Source organism: Marmota flaviventris, chromosome 2 (genome assembly GCF_047511675.1).
Source record: "Marmota flaviventris isolate mMarFla1 chromosome 2, mMarFla1.hap1, whole genome shotgun sequence".
In the NCBI taxonomy this organism is placed as follows: Eukaryota; Metazoa; Chordata; class Mammalia; order Rodentia; family Sciuridae; genus Marmota; species Marmota flaviventris.
Window position 1 is genome coordinate 180,823,520 of NC_092499.1, and position 26,368 is coordinate 180,849,887.

Sequence of the window (26,368 nt, forward strand, 5' to 3'; positions counted from 1 at the left end):
ATAATCAAAACAATCTTGAAGTTTGAAGAATCATGCTTTCTAATTTCTAAATTCACTAAAAGGCTAAAATAATCAAGACTGAATGATTCTGGCATAAGGACAGACATACTGATCAGAGGAAAAAAACACTGGGATTCTAAAAATAAAACACTGCCAGAAACCACCTATGTATTACTTGAGGTTCTTCTCTCAGGATGGCAGCTAGAGAGATTTCAGGTTTAACCTTGGGAAATATCTGTGGCTCTCCCATGCAATAGATTGCCCAAGGCAGATGACCTTTATCTCTGCTCTACTAGGAAGATCCCTCATAACAGCTCCAGCATAAACCATTGGGAACTGGACAGCCCACCTATAACCTTTTTTGGTGAAGGACATCCTATGGAAGGCCTTTGATGTTCCCCGATATAAATAAAGCAAGCACGGGCTCCGTTTTGCCTTTCTAATATAGAAATTTGATTGGTATGATCAGCTGGTCCTGCCTCGACTTTCTGAAAATATTTTCTGTGTCCTGTGGTTTTTTCATCATTCTATTTTTCCTAGCTTTTATTTCTCAACCAGTCCACTCCACCGAGGGGAACCCCATTTCTGTGGGGGAACTTACATTTAAGATCAATTGACTTTTGAAAAGAATATCAAGATTTTTCAGTGGTAGAAAAGCCTTTTCAACAAATGTTGATAGGGCAACTGGATATTTCATAAGCAAAAAAATGAAGATGGACTTCTTCCTCATATCATATACAAAAATTAATTCAACATGGATCTAAATGTAAGAGTTAAAACCATAAAACTTTTAGAAGAAAACATGTGTAACTATCATCATGTTGGATTAAGCAATAGTTTCTTAGTTGACACTAAAGAATGAGAAACCAAAGGAAAAAATAAATTGGACTTCATCAAAAGTAAAAACTTTAATACCTCGAAGGATAGTACCAAGAAGGTGAAAAGATAACCCACAAAAATTGTAAAAAGTATTTGTAAACCAGTTATCTGATAAGGATCTAGTGTCCAAAATATATAAAGAATTGCTGCAACTCAACAATAAAAAGACAATACAATTTTAAAAATAAACAATGCACTAGAAATAAAAAACACTATAATAGAAATGAAGACTGCCTTTGATGGGTTCATCAGTATACTGGATATTGCCAAATAATAATCAGTGAACTTGAAAATATAACAATAGAAACTTCCCAAAGTGAAATATAAAATGAAAAAGTTTAACAGAATATCCAAGAAATGGGGGACAATCACAAAAGGTGTAGTGTACATGTAACTGGAACACCTGAAGAAGAAAGAGACAAAGGAGAAGTGGCTGAAAAAATAATGGCTATGAATTTCCCAAAGTTAATGACAACAAACCACAGATTCAGGAATTTGGAGAACTCAAGAAGGGTTTTTTTGTTTTATTTTGGTTTGGTTTGGTTTTATGATAGGCAAACATATCATACTCAAAGTGCGAAACAAACAGCAACAACAAAGAAATGAATCTTAAAAGATGGTGGGGAGCTTATCTAGGGTAAGAATTATATAGGGCTTAGTGAAAAAAGTCATGCAAGCCAAGAATCGAGTAAAATATTTAAAACACTGAGAAAAAAAAAATCACACCAAAAAACACTGAAACCAGTGAAATGATCCTTTGAAAGCAAAGAAAATTAAAACTTTCTTATATAAATGAAAACTCAAGAGAATTTTTACCAGGAGACCCACTCTACCAGAAATGTGAGAAGTAGATTTTTAGAGCAAGGGAAATGGTATAGGTTAGAAACTCAAGATATATACAGAATATTGAAGATGGAATAAATGAATATAAAATAAAAATAGCTTTAACATATTTTATTTTCAATAAACCTAATAATCATTCTAAAAAATAACAAGACAATAGGTAATTATAGGATTTGGAGAAATGAAATGAGTGACAGAAATCTTAAAAGTAGTAAGAGGAAGAAACTGGGAATACTCTGTAATAGGGTACGCGAATCCCACAAAACAGCACAGCATTATTGAAAGTGGACTTAGATTCACTGTAAATAAATATTGCAAATTCCAGGGTAACCATTAAAAATGGAATCATATAAAGTGTTCAATTAAATAGAGAGAAGGCAGAAAAAGATGAGAAGGTAAAAAAAAAGAAAGAAACAAGCATAATGAATAGAAAACTGTTACAAACATGACAAGACATTTGTCCAACTATATCACAAATCACTATAAACACCTACACCAATTAAAAGTCAAGTCAGAGTGGATAAAAAAGAAAACAAAACCGAACTAATATTGTCTAAACCCAGTTTTAAATATAAAGATATAGATAGGTTACAATTAAAGAAATGGAGCTAGGCACAGTGGGGCACAAGTGTGATTCCAGCAACTTAGAAGCTTCCACAACTTGGTGAGACCCTGTCCCAAAATAAAAAATAAAAAGGGTTTGGGATATAGCTCAGTGGTAAAGTGCCCCTGGGTTCAATCCCCAGTACTACAAAAAAAAAAAAAAAAAAGGTGAGGCAAAGACTGAAAAAAATAGCCAAGAGAAACTGACAGATCTTTATAGATGGACTTCAAAACCCTCTATCACTGAGTTCTGTGGCACATACCTGTAATCCCAGCAACCTGGAAGGATGAGGCATGAGGATCATGAGTTAAAGGCCAGTCTCAGCAATTTGGCAAGACCTAAGCAACTTAGCAAGACCCCATCTCAAAATTAAAAATTTAAAGGGCTAGGGATATAGCTCAGTGTTAAACTACCTCTGAGTCAATCCTCAGTATTAAAAAAAAAAAACACAAAAAAACCACAGATTATCAGGCAGAAAATCAATAAGGATATGGTTGACATAAACACCACCACCATCAATCAAGTGGATCTAATTGACATTCACAGAATACTTCATCCAACAACAGCAGAATATACATTATTCTCAAGCTCACAAAGAGTCACCAAGTTAGATCCATTCTGGGCCGCAAAGTTATGTTCTCTCATTTAGAAATTATGCAAAGTAGGTTCTCAAACCACAATGCAATTAAACTAGAAACCAATTAACAGAAGAAGAGTTGAAAATCCTAAAATATTTGGACATGAAACAATCCATTTCTAAATAAAATATGGGTCAAAGACATCTCAAGAGAAATTTTAAAATATTTTAAACTAAATGAAAATGAAAATACAACTTACCAAAAATTGTGAGATTAAGGCAAAAGCAGTGCTTAAGGGAAAATTATACCATTCAATGAACACATTAGGAAATAAAAAATATCTACAGTCAATAACCTAAGCGTCCACCTTAGTAAACCAGAGAACCACAAACAATTTAAGCCTAAATCAAGTAGAAAAAAAAAAAAAGAAATAAAAATGAGCAGAAATCATTCATATCAAAAACAGGAAATCAATAGAGAACATTATCAAAACCCAAAGCTCTCTCTGAAAAGATAAATAAAATTGATAAACTTTAACCAGTCTAGTCAAGGGGGAAAGAAAAGGGTCCAGGTGTGGAGGTGCAAGCCTGTAATCCCAGTGACTCAGGAGGCTTAGGCAGGAGTAATACAAGTTTGAGGCCAGCCTCAGCAATTTAGCAAGACCCTCTTTCAAATAAAATTTTTTAAAAAAAGATACAAATTACTAATATCAGAAATGTTTATAGGGCCATTATTACTGATCCCATGGAACACTATGAACATGCCTCAAAATTTTATTACTTGAATTAAATGAATTATTCTTTGAAAGACACTAACGACCAAAACTCATACAAAGATACATTGAGGGCACACCCCTGTAATCCCATCAGCTCCGGAGGCTGAGGCAGGAGGATCTTGAGTTCAAAGCCAGCCTCAGCAACAGCAACAGCAAGGCACTAAGCAACTCAGTGAAACCCTATCTCTAAATAAAATACAAAATAGGGCTAGAGATGTGGCTCAGTGGGCACATCTCCAGCCCTATTTTTTAATCCTTGATACAAAAGAAAGAAACAAAGAAGGAAGGGAGAGAGGGAAAGTGGGAGAGGAGAGAGGGAAAGAAGGAGAGAGGGAGAGAAGGAGGGAGGGAGGGAGGGAAGGAAGGGAGGAAGGAAGGGAGGAAGGAAAGACACATTGAATAAACCATCTATTAGAGAAATTGTGACTAATTTTTAAAATGAGGCAAATCTCTGAATAGACATTTATCCAAATAAGATATACGAATGAATGGGCTGGGGTTGTGGCTCAGCGGTAGAGCGCTCGCCTAGCACGGGCGAGGCCCTGGGTTCGATCCCCAACACCACATAAAAATAAATAAATAAAAAATATTGAGTCCAACTACAACTAAAAAAATAAAATAAAAAAGATATATGAATGGCTGGTTAGCACATAAAACAAAGATCAACATCATTAGTCATCAGATGAAATCCAATCAAATCCACAATAAGATATCACTTCATACCTATTAGGAGAGCATAATCAAAAAGACAGAAAATTAGAAGTGTTTGTGAGAATGGAGAAAGTTGAACCCTCACATGCTGCAGGTGGAAATATAAAATGGTACAGTTTGAAAAACAGTTTGACAGATCTCAAAAGTTAAACAGAGGGTTATCAAATGATCTATCCATTCTACTCCTAAGAGAAAGAAAACACAAAACAAACGCACACAAATACAGCATTAATCTTTTTTTAAATATTATTTTTAGTTGTAGTTGACACAATACCTTTATTTTATGTACTTATTTGTATGTGGTGATGAGGATCAAACCCAGGGCCTTGCACGTGCGAGGCGAGCACTCTACTGCGGAGCCACAACCCCAACCCAGCATTAATCTTAACAAGAATAGAAACACCTCAAATGCCCATCAACTGATATATGAATAAATACTGTATGTTCATACAATGGAATGTTATTCAGCAAGAAAAAGGAATGACATACTAATACATACTCTTGAGAGCATAATGTTAAATGAAAGAAACCAGTCACAAAGGATGACACATGGTTTGATTCATATGAAATGTCCAAAATAAACAAATCCACAGAGACACAAAATAGATTATTTATTGCCAAAGACCAGAGAGAAGAAGGAATTGGGCAGTAACTGCTGCTGGGTACAGGGTTTCTTTATGAAGTGATGAAATGTTCTAAAATTGGCTATAGTAATAGTTGTATAATTTTGTATAAACTGTGAAAATCACTGACTTGTACACATTAAGTGGGTGATGTGTACAGTATGTGAGTCATATCTCAATAAAGCTGTCATAAAAACTAAATAAATAATGGATATAAGTTAACTTTTTAGAGTAAGAGTAATGTTCTAAATCCAATCTAAACTGGATTGAGGTGACAGCTGCATAACTATAAATTTGCTGAAAATCATCAAATACATATAAATTTGCTGAAAATCATCAAATAAATTTATAATGGGTAAATTTGATCACCTAAATTATGTCTCAATAAAACTTTAAAAATGTAAACATGTAGGACATTCAAAAATCAAAAAATCAAACACATAAATACATTTAAATCCTAAAATGTCAGTTATTACATTAAGTGTAAATGTACTAAATGTTCCAATTAAAAATAAAATGTGTTATGCTGCCTACCAGGGAAATACTTTCAGAAAAGCTAAAAGTAAAATAATGGGAAAAACATGTCATCTAAACCCACATCAAAATAATGGTGGTATAACTATTAAAATCAGCAAGAGACTCAAAGCAAACAGCATTACCAGAGGTAGGTACTTCATAAGGATAAAAAAGTCAATCTGGATATTACAGTCCTAACATTAAATGTAACAATAAAAGTTTCAACATACACAAGCAAAAACTGACCATGCTAAAAAGAGAAATAAGGAAATCCATAATTACAGTGGGAAATTTTTATATATCTCTTTCCAAAACTGATACAGGTAGACCAAAAATTAATAATATAAAATAGTTAAACACAAATAAAATTGAATCCCTATAGCACTGCATCTATTATTTGCTCTCTACACATTCTTTACACCAAAGAACATTTACAAAATGACCAGTTGTTAGGCCACAGAGCAAATGGCAACACACTTAAATGAACTGAGATACAGACTAAGTTCTCTGACCACAGCGTGATTAACCTAAAATCTGTTAAGAAAAAGATAACTAAAAAATCCCCATATTTGGAAATTAAGAACTATACTATTATTTTTTAAAAAAATTTTTAGTTATACATGGATACAATGTCTTTATTATATTTATTTATTTTAACGTGATGCTGAGGATCGAACCCAGTGCCTCACACATTCAGGCAAGCACTCTGCCACTGAGCCACAACCCCAGCCCAAGAACTATGCTACTACTGGGCTGGAGTTGTAGCTCCAGTGATAGAGTGCTTGCCTAGCACATGTGAGGCACTGGGTTTGAACCTCAGCACTACCTAGAAAAATAAATAAAATAAAGGTATTGTATCTATCTACAACTAAATTATTTTTAAAAAAACTATACTACTAAAAAGAAAAAAAGCATAGATCAAAGAAGAAATCTAAGTGAAAATCTGAAAATATCCTGAAATGAAAGATCATGAAAATATCATATATCAAAACTCATGGGGTGGGGACTAGGATTGTAGCTCAGTGGTAGCTCATAAAAATAAATAAATCAAAGTAGTGTGTCCAACTAGAACTTAAAAAAAAAAAAAAACCTCATGGGGTGCAAGTAAATCCATGTTCAGTGACTATTATAAACCTGATACCATACAACTAAGTAGAAAATAAAATTAAAACCTGATACCAAAACCCCTCCAAAGGAAAATTGTAGTCTAGTTTCACTCATGAATATAGAAGGGGAAAAAAAAACTAATTTAAAAAGTAGGGAATCAAATTTAGCAAAAGGATAGAACTCTGCATCAGAAATTAAAAGTTAGTTTAAGCCAGGCATGATGGGGCATGCTTGTAATCCCAGAAGCTCAGAAGGCTGAGGCAGGATGATCCCAAGTTCAAAGCCAGCCTCAGCAAAAACAAGGCGCTAAGCAACTCAGTGAAACCCTGTCTCTAAATAAAATACAAAATAGGACTAGGGATGTGACTCAGTGACTGAGTGCCTCTGAGTTCAATCCCTGGTACAAAAAACAACAACAACAACAAAAAGTTGGTTTAATAGCTGAAAGTTTTATTCAATGTAATTTACCACATTAATAACAAAGAATAATTATATGAGCATATTGATAGATACAGAAAAAGCACTTTGATATAATTCAATAGCCATTCATAATAAAACTCATTAATTAAAAAATGAATTTCAAATAATAGATGTCTGCAAAAAACTTACTGCAAATATACCTAATGGTGAAATGAGTAAGGCTTTTTTTTTCCCCTTTTACATCAGAACATGCCACTTCTATTCATTGTACTGAAGGTTTTAGGCAGTAGAGTAAAGCAACATAAGATGCTAAATTAGAAAGGATAAAATAAAAGCTTCAATTGCAGATATAATATTCAACATGACTGTATACACATATAATTCAAGTCTAAAAGATAAATTATCAAATTATGATCAATATAAAACAATCTTAATTTATATTACAGCTACAGTTTTAAAATACAATTTCAAAACACTACAACATCATTAAAAAAAGTCAAATGCCAAGGAATAAACTTGGCAAAGTTAAACAGGACTGCCACACAGAAAACTATAAACATCAACAGAAATTAAAGAAGACCAAAACAAAGAAAGAGAAGAGGGAGAATGAAGGCATTAAGACTGAATGCAATCCCAATCAAAATTTAGTTGTAAAAATATACTAATTCATTCTAAAATGGGTATAAAAATGGTAAAGGGGAGTCAAGAAGAGCCAAGACAATCTTGACTATAACTAAGCTGAAAAACATATTCCTATTTCATATACTCTACCCAAAATCAACATATATAAAGTTACAGAATATAAGATAACATTAATACCAACACAAGGATAAATAAGACTAGCAGAACACAACTGACATGGAACAGAAATATACACATACACCTGACTGATAACAAAGGTGGCACTACAGAGCAGACAGGGGTACACTGCAATAAACAATGATGGATCAAACTGAATGTCTATATGGAAAACCTCACAACATACCCCTAAATCAATTCTTAGCAGAATGTATATCGAAATGTAAAAGGAAATCCATAAAGTTTCTAGAAGAAACACAGAGTATTTCATGTCCTTAGAGTAGGCAAAGATTCTTAAACAGGATACAAAAATCATTAACCACAAAGTAAAAGTGACACAATGAATTGTAGTAAAATGAAGTACTTCTATTCAAATAGAGATCTTATTAGAGATTAAAAAGGTGAGCCACAGAATGAGAAAAATTATCTACAAAACTTCACTACAAAGGGCTAATATCCAGAATATCTGAAGAACTTCAAAAAAGGACTGAGGATGTAGCTTAGTGGTAGAGTGCTTGCATAGGAAGTGCAGGGCTCGGGTTCAATTCCCAGCACAGCAAAAAACAAAATAAAACACAACAAAAACTTCAAAAAAAGGGCTTCCAATCAATTTAAAAAGATGCTACAGAAAAAAGTGCAAAAGATTTGAAAACAATTCGCAAAAGGGGATGTCCAAATGGCCAATAATGCTGAAAAGTGCTCAACTTCATTAAGTCATCATGGAAATACAAATTAAAACCATAATGAGGGCTGGGGATATATCTCAGTTGGTAGAGTGCTTGCCTTGCCTGCACAAAGTCCTGGTTCAATCCCCAGCAACACACACACACACACACACACACACACACACACAAAAGATAGACTATTACACTCTGTAGGAGTAAAATTTAAAAGACTGACACACAGGTTATAACTTATATTGCCATAGGTTACTGAGAACATGGAACTCACACCCACAACTGGTGGAAGTGTAAATTAGTACAACCACTTGGGAAACCCTCATAATAGCCACTTATGCTGAACATATGCATATCCTATAACTCAGCAATTCTACTATACTTAGAAGTAGAATTTGTACGTACATGTACAAATTGTGCATACATGTACTAACTACATGAACAATAATGTTCACATCAGCATTATAATAGCCCCAAAGTGGAAGGATTCTGAATACTTCTCAAAAGTAGAAAGAATTGTGGTATCTCAATGAAAATGAATGAACTACAGCTTCACCAACTTCATAGATGAATATACCAACAATATAGATTGAAAGAATATTTTTTCAAAACAATGGAACAATACCATTTAAAATTTAAGAGAAAATAACTACTAGCCCAGAATTCTTTACCTAGCTAAACTAAATACGCAAAAGTCAGAATAAAAGACATTTTCAAATATGCAAGCTTAAAAAAATTACCTCCCTTATCCTCTTTCTTGGGAGGCTACTAGAGAATATGCTCCAAGAAAAGGCACAGAATTTAGGAATCAGTTTATAACATGAGAAAAGCAAATAAAGCACTCTGAATTTGATGAAGTCCCAAGAGCTCAGTTGTATAGTACATGTTGTAAATTACCAATCCAAACTCTTGCCAGTAAGATGAGGACGAAGAATTAAAAAAAAAAAAAAAAAAAAGTGAGTCTTAGAATTTGGGAATAAATTAAGAGTATATAGAAAACAAAACGAATTTTAAACAGATGCAAATCTATGCTAGTGAAAGAAGTCACTCTCAAAAGGTTACACATGGTACATGTGCATATGTATTTAAAAGGTATGATTCCATTTTTACAACAGTCTGGAAAAGGGCAAAAAAATAGAAAACAGATGAGTAGTTTTGGAAAAGGGCTCACAACTACAAGGGAATTTTCTATAAATGTAGTGGTGATCACATGACTATATCCATTTATCAAAACTCAGAGAACTATATACTAAAACAGGTGAATGTGAATGGGGATGTAGCTCAGTGGTACAGTGTATGCTTAATTATGCAAAGCCCTGGGTTCAATCCACAGCACCAAAAAAAAAAAAAAAAGAGAGAGTTTTACTATGAGTATACTTCAATTTAAAATTATATAAAACAAAACCAATACAATTGTTTCACGTATATGGCTTTGTGTTAAACAGTAATTATATCTGCACAATGTCCAATATCAGCACAAATAAGATGGCATAAAGTGTTATAAATTAAATCCTAATTTTTATAGGAAGAAGAGATAGATAATAGCAAATTAAAATGTCAAGAAATAGCTCTAAAAGCATGTTGTTTAGAAATACTAGGTCTTGGGCTGGTGTTGTGGCTCAGTGGTAGAGTGCTTGCCTGGAATGTGTGAGGCACTGGGTTCAATCCTCAGCACCACATATAAATAAATTAAATAAAGGTATTGTGTCCATCTAAGACTAAAAATATTAAAAAAGAAATACTAGCTTTTTGGCTTTCTTGCAAAATAGTTACAGCATGAATAGTAGTTGCCTCAGAAGTATGAAACTTGGAGGTACAGACTGGGGTAGGCCACTGTTGTTTTTTGTTACAAGCCTCATGATACCCAAAGATCCCATCACAGCCCACAATACTCAACTTTACAAAGAATTTGTTACTACCTCTACACTGTCTTACAAGGCATTTACTCTCATTTTAAAATAATCATTAGGATTTTGCTTTCCTTGTGAACAGCAGAGCACTGTGATGAAAAAAGTCACCTTCCAGTCATCTTCACAGCTGAATTATTGGCAGGTGTCACATGAGTTTTTCTCTTAGAATACTTGTGGTTTGACAGTTTACAGTAGAGATAATCTCTTACATCAAGCACCCTAAGCTGTCAACTGGTTCAGCCAATGTAACATCTTCAGACATTTAGTTTAATTATGTATTTTTGTCTTTACTGCTTTTCTTTTTAAATAATTAAAGGATGAATTCCATAAAAACAAATGTATATCTTATTTGTTTAATCCTAAGTGTATCTAGTGTCTCAAAATGCCAAGTTAAGTCCAAGTAAACAGACATCTTAAAGGATTATTAACAAAGATTAATTATCTTGTTATGTTAATCTGACAACAAATGTTAACCACTGAATACATAATGGCGTCTGTTGTTTAAATATAATTAGGAGTGCATTTTAGAGCTTGTGACTACAAAGAAATAGCTTTTATGTGAGAATTTATCCTATCCAAGGGTTTTTCAGTATCAAATTACCCTTGACAGGCAAGGGAAGTTTGACTTAAACCTTTAGGTTTTATAAACAGAACTGCTTAGAATAAGCCTAAAACAATTAGTGCTTATTGAAGTGTCATAAAAAAAAAAAAAATGGGGTTGGAGATGTAGCTCAGAGGTAGATATACCAGTAATTATAAAAGGCAAATTGGCATTTAGGAAACAGAAAGAGGATCCCATAATCTAGTCTGTCACTAGACTGCCAAACTGAAAAGTGTCTAGGGATTGTGGGTCAGGATCTGTAGTGTGAGCTGCACTGCCCTTGTGCACAGGTTTTACCTAGCCTATCCTTTCCCTCAACTCCTAGTGATCACATAGGGCCTTGTACACACATGGTAAGGAACTGGGATTTGATTCTAACTACAATGGGATGTGGCTGGAATGTTTTAAGCAAGGGATTTATAAAATATGAATTATTTTAAGGATCAAATATGTGATGAATGTAGAAGGGCTCAGTAAAGACTAAAGCATACCCACATATTTTATTACCTTGACAAATGGCAGAACAGAAAAGGGAAGAAAACACTGCCAACTAAAATTCAAGTAGGACAGGTTCATTCTAAATCATGTGGCCTGTAGTCTTCTCTCAGGCTTCCCTTACATCTCATTTAGAGAGATGTGGATGATCACATTTGGTAGAAAAAGAAGCAGAATTTGGTTTTCAAAAATCTGACTGGGTTGCCAATTAGACATCTATGTGGAAATACTAAGCAGGCAGCTGGATACACCTATCCATCTGGAGCTAAATGGAGAAATCAAGAATGAAAATACAGACTTCAGATCCATCAAAATATAGAGTATTAATAACAATACAGGCTAACCTTTATAGTGTGTAATACATTTTGGTCACTATTTTAAGTGCTTTATATGTTTAAATTCATTTGGCCTTCACCACAACCTCAGGAGGTTAGGTCCTCTTATCCCTGCTTTAGTAGTAAAGAAAGTGAGGCATAAAGATATTAGATAACCTGTCTAAAGACAATCAAGTATGAACCAGAGCCAGGTTTCAAGCTAGGCAATCTGACTCTGGAACCCTTTAAGGTCATGGAATTGCTGAGAAATAAGAACAGAAGCACACAGGACTGAGAATAAAGTATTTAAATTCAAACAATTTCCTGAGTCCTTAGTATCAAGTGCCTGGCATGGTTTCAGGCACTGCAGATACCAAGAAAAAAAAAGACACACTCCATGAAGAATATCAGTCTCATAACTACTAGCTGAGAGCAACTTTTTACTAAATATCTAATATGTGCCATGCTAGCTAAGCATTTTAGACATATTATTTCACTTAATTCTCCGAACAACTTAAGGAGGTAGACATTGTTATCACCATTTTAGAAATAAGGTTCTGAGAGATTAAATAACAACCTCAGTCACTTAACTAGTAAGTTACAAAACTAGGATTCAATTCAGGTACATTTTACTTCAAAACCTAGATTTTTTTTCTAGGGAAATTCCATCACATGCTACAATACAGATGAACTTTAAGGATATTATGCTAAGTGAAATAAATCAATCACAAAAAGCCTGCATGATTCCATTTAAAAGAGGTTATTACATTACATAATAGTAGTCAAACTCACACAGAAAGTAGAAAGGTGATTACCGGGGACAAGAGGAAGGGAAACAGGGAGTTGTTCAGTTGGTACAGTTTCAAATTTACAAGATGAAAAAGTTCTGAAGATCTGCTGCACAAGTGAAAGCACTTAACATTATTGAATTGTACATTTACTAAATGGTTATGATGGTAAACTTCATGTTATATAAATTTTTATCAAAATTTAAAAAAATTTTTAAGACCTGTTGTTTTGCCACTATACCACGTCATAATGGATATGTTCACTGTGCTATGGAAATATGGTTAATAATTTATTCTGCACAATAAGAGAGGAGGAGCTGTGATCAAAGAAAGTTACTAAGAAAGAAAATATATTAAAGATGAAGGTTTCCACTTTATCTTCACTATACTTCTGGGCAAGAGTTCCTATCTCAACCTCTGCAATAGCTCCCACACCTGTATACAACTATCAATAATCAAAATAAGCAGCCTAAATCGGGCTAGAGAATATTCCAGTAGCTTTCTAATCAGGTGAGATTCTCTAGTTTCCTCCCATTCTAAAATCTTTTCAGTACTGGAAACTATTTAACTTTCTAAATTGCCTCACTCATCATGCTAAAGAACTTTTATGGCTCCTTATTGTTTTTAGAACACAGATTATCCAGATAGGTGTTTAAAATCATATTACCTAATCTTTCGGAGCCTCAGATTCCTCATCTGTATTAAGAGATAAGTCTGACACATAGCTCAAAAGATCAAGGATTAAAGATATTGTACACCTGGTAACGTATGTGCTTACTAAGGGACAGTTACCCCTACCCCTTTCTGCCTGTCTCTACATACCCAGCTCAATAAGGTATTCTGGTTTATAGGACAGAGCAAGTATTTCCATGATCTTAAGGCAGACAGAAGAATGTAAGAGGAAAAAAGGTTGCTCATCTATGGTTGTCTGATGTCCAGGAAAATATGGCTCACTCAGAACTGCTCCTTCATCTGCAATCCTCCACATAGACCACCTTCATTTATTTTACTCTCTTTTTAGTCTTTTGCCTAATATTCAACTGGTTGAAAATTAAATTTTAACCAAAGTTGTACTGTGAAAAGTCTCACTCCTATTCTCTCCTCTATTCACCCACTTCCTACCCTTGTTCCACAAACCACACTATTAGTTTCTTGTATCCTTCAAAACCTTATGCAAAAGCTTTCTTTAAATTATGCTAATGTTTTACAGGTGTGTTTGCAAGGATAGTTCCCGGACCATGAAGCTTGATGAAGAGGGAATAGGTCTTAGCCATCCTGCTTTTTGCTAAAATAGTGTCACACACTCATCAAAAAACATTTAACATATATTGGGCACCTATTACAAGCCAGACCTTAAGTATAACATTCACTGATAAACCTTGAATCCTTACTATGCACCAGAAATGTGTTAACATTTTATACAATTGTCTCCTTTGATCTTCACAAATTTAAAAGGCAGGTTACTAATTCTCATCTTCATCTTACAAATGAGGAAACTGAGGCATGTGATGGTAACTGCACAAGCAAACAAGAGAGCAGCGCTTTGAACCCTGGCCTGACTTGAGTCCTTGCTGTAACACCATGACGCTCTACAATGGCAAAACAGTCTCTGCACCCGTTGGAGCTCAGCCTAATGTGGAGACAGACGAGAAAAGGGCAGACAACAAAGAAATATGTAATTACACGCGAAGAAACTAATGTGAATGAAACCAATTCGGGGCTTTGACAGACTAACAATGGGGACCTACTTTAAAAAGAGGGAAGGGGGAATGTCAAGGAAAGGCCTCTCTGAGAAAATGACATTTATGATACGCTTGGGAACCGTTTTCAGGGCTGCAATGAGGACCCCCGCCCAATTCACTGGTTAGAAACTCAAGGCCCACAGAGGATAAAGCAAACTCGCCAGGGTCCCCCAGACGTGTAGACGTGGCGCAGGGAAGGGAGGATCCAGAAACTGGGCCCAAGGCTTGTACACGCCATCAAAGCCCACAACAGCCCAGTCCCGCTCAGCCCCTGTCCGGGGGCCTCTACTTGGCAGCTGCCCACGGCCCCACCGCGGCTGACAGCGTCCAGGCAGCCCACAGGGAGGCCCTGCGGTCAGCCTGGAAGGGTACGGCCCGTCCAGCAGCGGCCTGGAAAGGCCTCTTCCCCGGCCCCCAGCCAGCTCCCGCCTGGTCCGCCCCGCCCCGCCCCTCCGGGCCGGCCTCGTACCTGCACCGCCCGGACCAGGCCCCGACCGGTCAGCTGGCCCTGCCGCAGCTGCAGCAAAATGTTACCCGGCCGCGGCCGGCCGCCCCATCCGCCCCATGCCGCCACTGTTGCTGCCGACCGTCTCCCCCGGCCGGCCCCAGCCCCAGCCGCCGCGGGCGCAGCCGCCATGTCTCCTCGTCGGACAAACAGGAAGCAAGCGGCCCCGGGGCCGCGTAGATTTCTACGGGGCGGCGGAGGGCTCCCGCAGCGCCCCCAGTGGGCTGACGGCGGAGGCACAAGCCGCGTGGCAGTGTCCGTGCGTGCCCCATGTGTTGCTGGGAAGTGTAGTCCCGCTCTGAGGCGGAGCAGGTGTCAGAGAGATTCGGTGTTTCCTGCACCTTCAGTTTTCAGGGCCATACGATCAGCATTTCCCGGAGGTTCTTTCAAGTCGAAGGCAAGTCCCTACGTGGGCACTCTCCCATTTGGAGAAGTTGCAGTAAACTGGCCAGTAAAATATCCTGAGCCGGGAGTTAAGCCCTCAAGTTTAACTCCTGCCTCCTTCCCTCTGCGTCAGCCTCGCCACCGTCCTTCACCAAGTCATGGCATTCTCCACCTGCCACCTCAATTTCCTCGTTAGGTCCGTTCAATCTTTGGTTGTTGGGACCAGATCAGCCAGTCAGTATTTCCTAAGGGGCCTGTAAACTGGATTGTAATGATGGTAGTACTGTTAGGTGCAGGGCAGGCTGAACTATGTACGTGGCACTCGATGGGTCGCTGGGGTCAGGAGTGTAGATTGAAGCAGAATGCCTAGGACCCTGTTTGGGATGTATATCAGATGTTTGGAGGTATAGCGGATGACAGCAAATCCACACATAATTAAATATACAATAACAAACTGGACAAGGTAACTGGATAGATTGTTATGAAGTTAAGTGGTAAAAGAAAAGATTAGTAAATTGTTACACCAGCTGTCAGGTAAAACTCTGTCCTAGTTTCTCCCCATCAGCATGCTTTCTCTACTCTGAGCCCATATACTCAATCTTTTGACATATTTTTGTAGGAAGATGGCATTGACTCCTCCCCTTTTTCTTTGCTAGAAGGCAATCTTGCGATTCATGAAAGAGGAGTGTCAAGTGTGATGAATTAGGATATGACTCGCTACTAAGTGAACACTTTGAAGAATAGGCCACTATCGGGGACAAACAGAAACTATGGTTATCATCTTCATGCCCCATTTAAAAGGTGTGGTCTCTACTCACCTCCAACATTTTAATGCTGGATCATCTGGTTTTTCCAAAAAAGTAAAAAAAAAAAAAAAAAAAAAATCTGGCTTTTATGTGAAATCCCCCAATTCTGAAATCTTTACTGACCAAATAAAACCCTGGAAAATCCTTAGAAGAGGGAGACCAGAAAAAGATATCCACATATATGGAAGTTTAGCATGTGGTAAAGAAAATATTTCAAATCAATGAGAAGAGAAAAACTAATAATGTTAGGTCTCTAATAAATAACCATGATGATAATGATGATGATGATGATGATGATTGATGATAGATCTCTAACTTCATACTAAAAGCTAGAATGAATCTTAGACATATTAAAAGCTAAACATAACAAAATCAAAGTGTAGTCCTAAAACTGGACTATAATGATGGTAGTACTGTTAGGTGCGGGACAGGCTGAACTAAGTTGTCTGCAGGATGGGCTGAAGGAATGTTAGCTGTAGGATATCCTGCACACTCAAACCCCCCTCTGTTTGGTCCTTTATCACCTATTTGCATCAAGGCTGAACACTCAACCCCACTCAAGGCTGAACACTCAACCCCACCCATCTGGTGCAACAGAAACCCACATCTAATCCCTGCCCCATCTGCCTGAAGGCAGAAGATGACACACTTAGCAACTGCTGTATGATCCAATCACTGTACGCCAACAAGGCAGCTTGCAGATCCAGAGACCCCATTAGATTTTGGCTATAAAACTGCCTCCTACAGGGCCCCTCTCTCTTGCTCTTGCTCTGCTCCCCCTCTTTTGCTCTCTCTCTTTTCTCCTGTTTCTCACTGCTGCAATAAAGATCTCTTGGTCGCTCTGAGTGTTGTGGTCACTTTCCTTTCAAGAACAACTCCATAAATTTACTAAAAATCACTGGATCTTATACTCAAAATGAGTGAATATTATGATATATTCAAACTATAATAAATCTGTTTTAAAAAATGTAAAAATAACAGAAGTGAAATATAGGAGAATATTATTATGATCTGGGGGTAGAAAAGTTTTGGGGTTTTCTTTGTTTTGTTTTCATTTTGGGTACTAGGAATTAAACCTCAGCCCTTTTATTTTTTATTTTGAGACAGAGTTTACCTAAGTTGCTTTAGGTCTTCACTAAATTGCTGAAGCTGGCCTCAAATCTGCAATCCTCCTGCCTCAGCCTTTCAAGTCATTGGAATTATAGGCATATACCACCGTACATGAAAGAGAAGGAATTCTTAAGTATAAAATCTAGAACCAGGAATAAAAGATTAATAATAAAATTGACTTTATCAACAGGATAATCTGTACAAGACAGCATGAACAATCCATAGAAGGCACATAATATTCTGGGGAAAAGTTAATGAAGGGAAAGCTAGGAATGAGAGACGGTAAGCGAGAAATGAAAGACCGGAGACCTGGCAGAGATACACATGAGAGTTTATTTGTTGGAACTGACAATAAAGGCCATCTCTCTGTAGGAGAGAGAGGCAAAACAGGCTTGAGTCCTGGTACTTTCATGGGGGAGGCTCAGGAATCAGAGACTGGCAGATCCTAATGCAGATGGTTAAGGGTTGGGTTGGTATGAGGGAGTGATGAGCCGTTCTCAGAAACGCCCTTGGGTAGGAAAACAAAACTTTTTCCTTAAAATGGCCATCCAGAGGATCTTATATAATATCTCCAGATTTTATGAAGAATTTACTGTTCTTTTTGCCTGAAGTTCTCAACCCCAGGTAGCTTTTTGAATGGTTTGCTTTCTCATCCCCAATTCTCTGCTTGAAGACAGATCTGCCCTGACCATCTATGTAAAGATAGATTTTTTTTTTTGAGAAAAAATGCATCTCTTACACTTTTCATCTTATTAGCCGCTTTTAAAAAAAATTGCACCTGTCTCCACCTGAAATATATGTTTGATTACTCTCTGCACCCATCCCCCTGGACTAAAGTATAATTTCGATGTTTTGTTCTTTGCTACATCCATTCTCAGCACCCACAACAGTGCCTGGCACATGGTAGGTGATAAGTATTTATTAATGGTATCAATGGGTTAATGAACAGATGCATGCACTTACATAATTAAAAAGATAAGCCAAACAACACAAGAGGCAGATAGGAACAGGCAATTCACAGAGGGAAAACGGCCAGTAAATGTGGAAAAAGATAACCCTTCTCATTTTACCAATAGTAGAATAATGGTGGTGAGAACATAAATTGATACACATTTCTAGAAAGCAATTGTTTAGCTGTCGGAGACCAGCTCCAACAGGGGGTCTCAGGAGACAAACGGATGGTGAGGAGTCGGCGAAAGAGGGGTGGAGAAACAACACAGACACCAAAGTGAAGGTGTTGATCCCAATCTTTACTTGTGAAGCTGATCATATATACTTTTCATTTTGGCAGGCTCACAGTACTTTGTGGTTACAAAACAGGAATCATTATTCAAAGAAACAAAATATTACGTAGCTACAATTAGAATAAAAGAATGTATCTTGGCTTATGCATAAGCAAGCATTTGTACTTTCAGTTCGCGTTTTGCTTTGAGCTGTTTCTGCTTAGTTAACCTTTAATAATAGTTAGAAATGTCCCAAACTATTGGCCTATACCTTGACTATTCTTTCTTGACTTACTGACTGGAACCGGTGCCATGGTTACAGCAAGTGGTTGACTTGTTATTAATTTTAATCAAACAAGAGTAAGAGCACAAACCATTGTGCACAGGAACAAGAACAAGTTGCCCAGTACCAAGCACTAATCTGTCTTCTTAACATTAATTTTTCTTCTCTAGATTTTAATTTAATTTCTCAAAAACTTCCTTGACAGGAATACAGGGAGTTTTTCATTAGACATTAACAATTTACACTCCACAGCTGAATCATTGCATATAGAGCAAACAGATCTATTCTTTAGAAGTAGTTGCATTAATTGGGAAAGTCATGTTTTTTCCTTCATACTTAATGGTCATATGAGAAATCACAACTATACTTATTAAAGGAATACAAAAACAAATCAGCCCATTCCCAGAAACATACTGCGCTCCTCCAGAGGATGGACGCCTTGCGCCATCCACCTCAGTAGGGCCTTGCCATTGCCTGAGTCAGGGGAGGGGCGCAGCATTTCCCCCTTTTTTATTTTTTAATTTGATGTGTTCGATTTGGACGGAGATGCTTCTGATTGATTTCCAGACAAGTCTGAAGAGGACTGGAAGAATGAGACAAACAAGAACAATGAATAAAAAGCCAAAACCAATATTAATCATATATGACCACCAAGTACTATTGGAAATAGTTTTTTGTACATTTTTGTATAAATCTGCAGCAAAGTCAGCTGTAGAGTCAGTAGATAAATAAGCCTTACTTATATATTTTACTTGTTGTTGTAAATCTTGTATATTGGGGCCTATTTCAGTTTTATTCCAGATCCCTAATAAATGAGTTTGTATTTGATTCCATCCATATTTAGTTTGATTATATTTTAAGGGAGTAACAGAGATCCATTTGAAATTAGCATGACATTTGGTTGTCATTTGAGTTTTTATATTTTGAATCTGGTTTCCTACATATAATAAAGCTTCCTCTAAGGCATTAATTCTGGCCTCCAATTTCTTATCTATTTTTTCTTGAATAGCTAATGCTAATGAAACATTATGAGATAAATCATTAACATGATGAGCAGTATGAATTTCTTTAACTAAAGCTGTAGTAGATAAAGCTAAAGAAGTAATAATTCCTATTAATGCTGTAATTCCTAAAATTAATCCTGCAACAAATTGCTTAGGTCTAATTAATTCATTAAATTTTTTAAGAATTTGTGACCCTTCATCATCATACCAATCATCATTAAGAAGGACAGGAATCATTACATAGGAAGGCTGATGTATAATTATAAAAGTAGTGTAGTTTTTTGGAAGATTAGCATGTTAATTAGTTAACATACACTGATCACAGGAAATAGAATAAACACTATTATTACGATTAATTGTCAAGGTATTATTATTACCTACTAAAATAGCATGAGGAGCATTAATGCAAGCACGAATATTGAAAGGTTCTGGAGTTTTACCAGGTCTGGTTAAAAGAACCATATTAGTAGCTGCAATTAATCTAAAGAGATCTGGGAAGTATGAAACCTTTCCATTAGGGAGCTCACTCTGAAATATGGGAGTGACCCAACCAGGTGAGAACCATCTATGAATAGGAGAACTTGTATACATTCCTTCAGTATGATTAAATTTTTGAGACTTAGTCTTAAAATAATTTTTATAATCAAAATGAGGGGCAGAAGCAGACCAATCATAGATCTTAACATCTGAAGACTTAGGCTGAAAGACTTGTGCCCTTTGCATAAATCCACATTGAAACCAATGAGGAAATTCTTCCCAAGGATCAATCATATTATTCCAATAAAAATATTTTTTGTTATTCTTTAATCCACATGGATCAATGGCTTCAGGTAATGTCTTATTAACATAGGTTTCATTAACTATATAATATCCTAAAGAAACCATTTCGGGGAGCCAAAGGCTCCTCTTTTTATTATCCATGTCTGGGAAGCCAGGAGGGCAATCAGTAAAATAGTGTCTATAATTAATAGGCATACATCCTTGAGGGATGAATTTATTATCAGTAGCAAAGCAAATAGGAGTCTCTTCTATTAAACCCTTGAAATTAATATTATAGGACATCTTATGAGGAATAAGGGAATCAGAAATCCCTCCTAACAAATCAGGATTATCAGTAAACACCTTAATATTAAGTTTTCCCCAATCAGTAACTCTTAAAAGAGGAGGATCAGGAAAATAAGCCCAATAAGATTGATTAGCAGAAATCAGTGATACCTTACAGGATAAGAGTGCTAGCATAGCAAGAAACACTTTTTCAGGAGAAGCAGAGGCACCTTGGCTAACAACCAAGTTTTGTGCCTGACTGGTCAGATGTTTTATTTGACCCCAGGAAGGTAATTTTGATATCAATGTTGTTCGTGCCTGTCAAGGGGAATGAAGGTGAAGATTAGTCATGTCCTCGGCAAGTTCTTCATCCTGGGTCCATGGCATCCTTGGGTATGGCTTGGGGAGGAACCTCCGCCTGCGATATGGGTGAGTCATAATGTCTGATGAGTCGATCTGGAATCCACAAAGGTGAAGTAGCGTCCTGTGGAAACACACAAGCATATCCTCTCCCCGATGTTAAGAGAATATCAGGTCCTTTCCACTGTCCAGTAAGATCTTTCCATTTAACTAAAGGTTTTTGAGTTACTGTTTGCTCAGACCAATGACGTTGCATTGGAGTTAATTTAGAATCATTTACATTTAAATGATTAATGACAAATAGAGCATGTTGAAGAATTTGATGAGGAGAGCTATAATGTAGTTCCCCCTCTTTTAATTTATTAATTTGAGATTTTAAGGTCTGATGAGCTCTTTCCACCATGGCTTGTCCTTGTGGGTTATAGGGGATGCCTGTGGAATGAACTATGTTAAGTGTCTGACACAGGTGTTTAAAGGTTTTTGAAATATAAGCAGGAGCATTGTCTGTCTTAATATGAAGAGGTAATCCCATATATGCAAAGGAGGCAAAAAGATGTTGGGCAATATCCTTATAAGCTTCTCCAGTACGGGCTGTAGCAAAAATAACATGTGAGAAAGTATCCACACAAACATGAACAAAAGATAACTTTCCAAACTCTTGAATATGAGTAACATCCATCTGCCACAATTTGTTGGGTAATAAACCCCTAGGGTTGACACCCATCTGTGGAGAAGGAAAGTGAGTAGGACAGATTTGACATTGTTTAACAATTTGTCTAGCTTGTTCTTTAGTTATATGAAACTGTGCTCTAAGAGCAGCAGAATTTTGATGATGTAATTGATGATCTTTAGTAGCTTGTTCAATAACATTATAAACAGTCCTAGTTAATAAATCAGCTTTAGCATTTCCTGCCACTAAAGGTCCAGGTAAGTTAGAACGTCCTCTAATATGTCCAATAAAAAATTTATAAGATCTCTGTAATATTAATTTTTGTAACTTTTGTAATATATTAACAATTGATGAATGAGAGGACAAAGAAGATGTTTCTATAGCTGGAAAGAGATTAACTATATATTGGGAATCAGTATAAAGATTAAAAGGCTGTGTAATCTTTTCAAAAGCAGTTATAATAGCAATTAATTCCGTCCTTTGAGCCGAGGTTTCAGTTGTTTGTTGGACTGTTGGCTCTTGGTCTTCTATAATAGTAACAGCTATTCCATTAGAGGATCCATCTGTAAAAATTAGAGAAGCCTGATCGAGGGGCACATGAGAAAAGTTTTTAGGAAAAATAGTATTTACCTTAGTCATAAAATGTAGTAATGGATGGTTAGGCAAATGAAACAATATTTCTCCATAGAATCCCTGTAATGCTATAGGCCATTCATCATAATATTTAATAAGAAATCTAATTGTTCATTTTTATATGGAATAATAATGGAGGATGGATCTTGTCCAACGATCTCTCTACTTCGAAGTCTACCTTTACAAATTAATGATGACACCTGGGTGGGATATGAAATATTAATCTTTTTTGGAGTAGAAGGCAAATGAATCCATTCTAAAGGATCATCCTGCCATAGGCATCCAGTAGGAGTGTGTGAAGTCTGAAAGATCATTAACATCCAGGGCTTATTATAGTCTATTTGTTGTAAATAATGATCTGAAATAGCCTTCTCCACCTTAAATAAAACCTTCTTTCCCTCAGGAGATAATTGTCTAGGTGAATTTGGATTTGAATCTCCCTGTAAAATTTCAAATAAAGGTTTAAGGTCAGCAGTGGTTAATTTTAAGTAAGGCCTAATCCAATTAATATCCCCAAGAAGTTTTTGAAAATCATTTAAAGTACGTAAAGAATCAACCCTAATCTGTATTTTTTGAGAAGTTATATTGTTGGAATTAATTAATCTTCCTAGGTAAGAAAAAGGAGCCTGAGTTTGAATTTTATCAGGAGCAATTTTTAATCCCCAGTCTTGTAAACTTGTAATCATAAAATTAAGTATTTATTGGAGTATCAAATAATCAGCATGAGCTAATAAAATATCATCCATATAATGAATTATATATCCAGATGGAAACTTATTTCTCGTGGAGACTAAGGCTGCATCAACAAACTTTTGACATAAGGTGGGGCTATTTTTCATTCCCTAAGGCAAAATTTTCCATTGAAATCTTTGATAAGGTCTTTGTAAATTTGGGGAAGGCAGACTAAAAGCAAAACTTTTACAATCCTGTTTGGATAAAGGAACTGCAAAGAAGCAATCTTATAAGTCTATCACCACTATGTTATGATCTTTAGGTATAGCAGTAGGAAATGGGAGGCCCAGTTGTAAGGCTCCCATAGTTTCTATAGTCTTATTTGTAGTTCTAAGGAGGCTCTGGAGACACAGAAACTAACAAATTGGGTGGCCAATCAGAGTTATGATATCGAGCTGCAGCCTCCTCTAAGTCCTCCAGATCTTGAGGAGAAAGTTGTTCGTCCTCCTCTTCATCCCCTTGTTCATCATCAGATTGAGACTGTTGAGGGGATGTAGTTTTATAAAATCTAGATGTAGTAGCAGTCCCTATAAAGGGGGTTTGTTCAGACTCGGTCACTTGAGGAGCCAAACAAACTGCCTCATGGGTCAGATCCAAAGCATCTTTAAAAACATTCCATAATGCATCTACAGGAATCTTTTCTGGCCCATGATGATCATAATAAACCTTCATCTCTTTACCTAGTTTTTTCCATGTTTCTAAATTTAAGGTTCCTTCCTCAGGGAGCCAAGGAGAGCATTCTTGAATAAAATGAAAAAAATGTCTTAACTGCTTAGAAGAAACTGAAATGCCCCGTTTATGGAGCATATGCTTAGCTATATCAATAAAGAGTCCTCTTTCTTTAGACTCTTTATGGCCCATGACTTCTCAAAATAAGTTCTCTGATTACTTACCCTTCACTTACTTAGCACCTCACTAAGGGGTCTGCAGTACCCTAGGTAAGAATCCTATCCTCACCCGAAAACTTCTGAATGAAATGAATGCATCAGACTTACGGATTACCGATCGTCCCTGTTCAGGGGGCGCCAGATGTCGGAGACCAGCTCCAACAGGGGGTCTCAGGAGACAAACGGATGGTGAGGAGTCGGCGAAAGAGGGGTGGAGAAACAACACAGACACCAAAGTGAAGGTGTTGATCCCAATCTTTACTTGTGAAGCTGATCATATATACTTTTCATTTTGGCAGGCTCACAGTACTTTGTGGTTACAAAACAGGAATCATTATTCAAAGAAACAAAATATTACGTAGCTACAATTAGAATAGAAGAATGTATCTTGGCTTATGCATAAGCAAGCATTTGTACTTTCAGTTCGCGTTTTGCTTTGAGCTGTTTCTGCTTAGTTAACCTTTAATAATAGTTAGAAATGTCCCAAACTATTGGCCTATACCTTGACTATTCTTTCTTGACTTACTGACTGGAGCCGGTGCCATGGTTACGGCAAGTGGTTGACTTGTTATTAATTTTAATCAAACAAGAGTAAGAGCACAAACCATTGTGCACAGGAACAAGAACAAGTTGCCCAGTACCAAGCACTAATCTGTCTTCTTAACATTAATTTTTCTTCTCTAGATTTCAATTTAATTTCTCAAAAACTTCCTTGACAGGAATACAGGGAGTTTTTCATTAGACATTAACAATTTACACTCCACAGCTGAATCATTGCATATAGAGCAAACAGATCTATTCTTTAGAAGTAGTTGCATTAATTGGGAAAGTCATGTTTTTTCCTTCATACTTAATGGTCATATGAGAAATCGCAACTATACTTATTAAAGGAATACAAAAACAAATCAGCCCATTCCCAGAAACATACTGCGCTCCTCCAGAGGATGGACACCTTGCGCCATCCACCTCAGTAGGGCCTTGCCATTGCCTGAGTCAGGGGAGGGGCGCCGCATTTTAGCAATTTGAATTAAGTCATAATTTCAGCAAAGTTACAGGATACATAAACAGCACACACAAATTGGAGAAAACCAGCCCATTTACAACAGCTTCAAAAAAGGATAAAATTCTTAGGAATAAACATAACCAAGGAAGTAAAAAGCTTGTACACTGCAAAACAAAACATTGCTAGAAGAAATTAAAGAAGATACAAATAAATGGAAAGACATTTTGTGCTCATGGATTGGAAGACTTAATGTTGTTAAAATGTCCATTAACCCAAAATAACCTACAGATTCAACAAAATGCCTATGAAAATCCCAATGGCATTTTTTTTTTGTAGAAACAAAAAACAATCCTAATTTGGGGTCTCAAAGAACCCAAATAGGCAAAGCAATCTCAAAAAAGTAAGAATGAAGTCAGAGGTTTTGTAACAGGGGTTCACTTAATGCTTTGACAATATCCCTTGTGCTTTGAAACTTAAATGTTTTTTTCTTTTACACAACTTTCTTCTCCCTGACTTTCTCCTTCCTGATCTTCTTTTCCCTAACCTTTTCCCAGATCTTCTCCTCTCTGATCTTTATTTTCTCTAACCTTCTCCTTCCTGATCTTCTTTCCCCGACCTTCTTTCCTTCCTGATCTCTCCTCCCTAATCTCATTTTCTCTAAATCACCTCTAATAAAAGCCCCCTGTTCCTGCTTTGGGAAAGCAGTCCTCTATGTTTCTCTTTTGCTGGCAAAGCAATAAACCTTCTTTTTCCTTTTTCTCAAACCCATGTCCTTGTTATTGGATTGGTCTCAGGGACAAGGACCAAATTTTGGCAACAAATTTGGTACCTAGAAGGGACCCCAGAGCAGCCCCCACTCCAGCTTTCTTGGGAAGGCCTGGCTCTCCAAGGAACCACACTTCCATGCTGAGGATTCCTGGTGCTGGTGAACTTGTTGAAAATCAGCTGCAGGAGAGTTGCCTCTGATGGAACCAGAGGAACTGTTCCTGTAAGCAAAGAAGGGACTGAAGGACCATCCCAGCAGCTGCTGGGGAGTTCTTTTTGCTTTGGAGAAACTCCCACTTTCTCTGCCTGAACAGTACAGGTTGCTGCATCATGGTACACTTTGAGAAAAAGGAAACTGAACTCAGGAAATTACTACAACTTTGGCCATTTGCATGATTCCTGCCATATGTATGCCTTGTCCAGTCACCTGTCAACTGCCACCATGGACCTCTGGACTGCTTTGATGCTGAATGCCCTTAACTATCCATGCCCCACCTGATAGAGAACAAGAACTTTGGGTTACTGCCGCAGTCTGGGTGGGCACAAAATCACGAGCCACTCAAGCAGGAACAAACTTT

At 36.8% G+C, this 26,368-nt stretch overlaps 1 protein-coding gene across 2 annotated transcripts in view; it reads right to left on the bottom strand.

The window, feature by feature from the left end:
- Trpc4ap (transient receptor potential cation channel subfamily C member 4 associated protein) overlaps positions 1–15,045 on the bottom strand; it is a 79,983-nt gene extending 64,938 nt beyond the window's left edge. The window contains exon 1 of one of the 2 annotated variants that reach the window (XM_027945090.2): positions 14,851–15,045. In XM_027945090.2, coding sequence (XP_027800891.1) covers positions 14,851–15,018 — 168 coding nt within the window. In that variant the 5' untranslated portion in view covers positions 15,019–15,045. The remainder of the gene's footprint in view (positions 1–14,850) is intronic. The other variant, XM_027945089.2, reaches the window with a different exon arrangement.
- Positions 15,046–26,368: the final 11,323 nt, after the last annotated feature.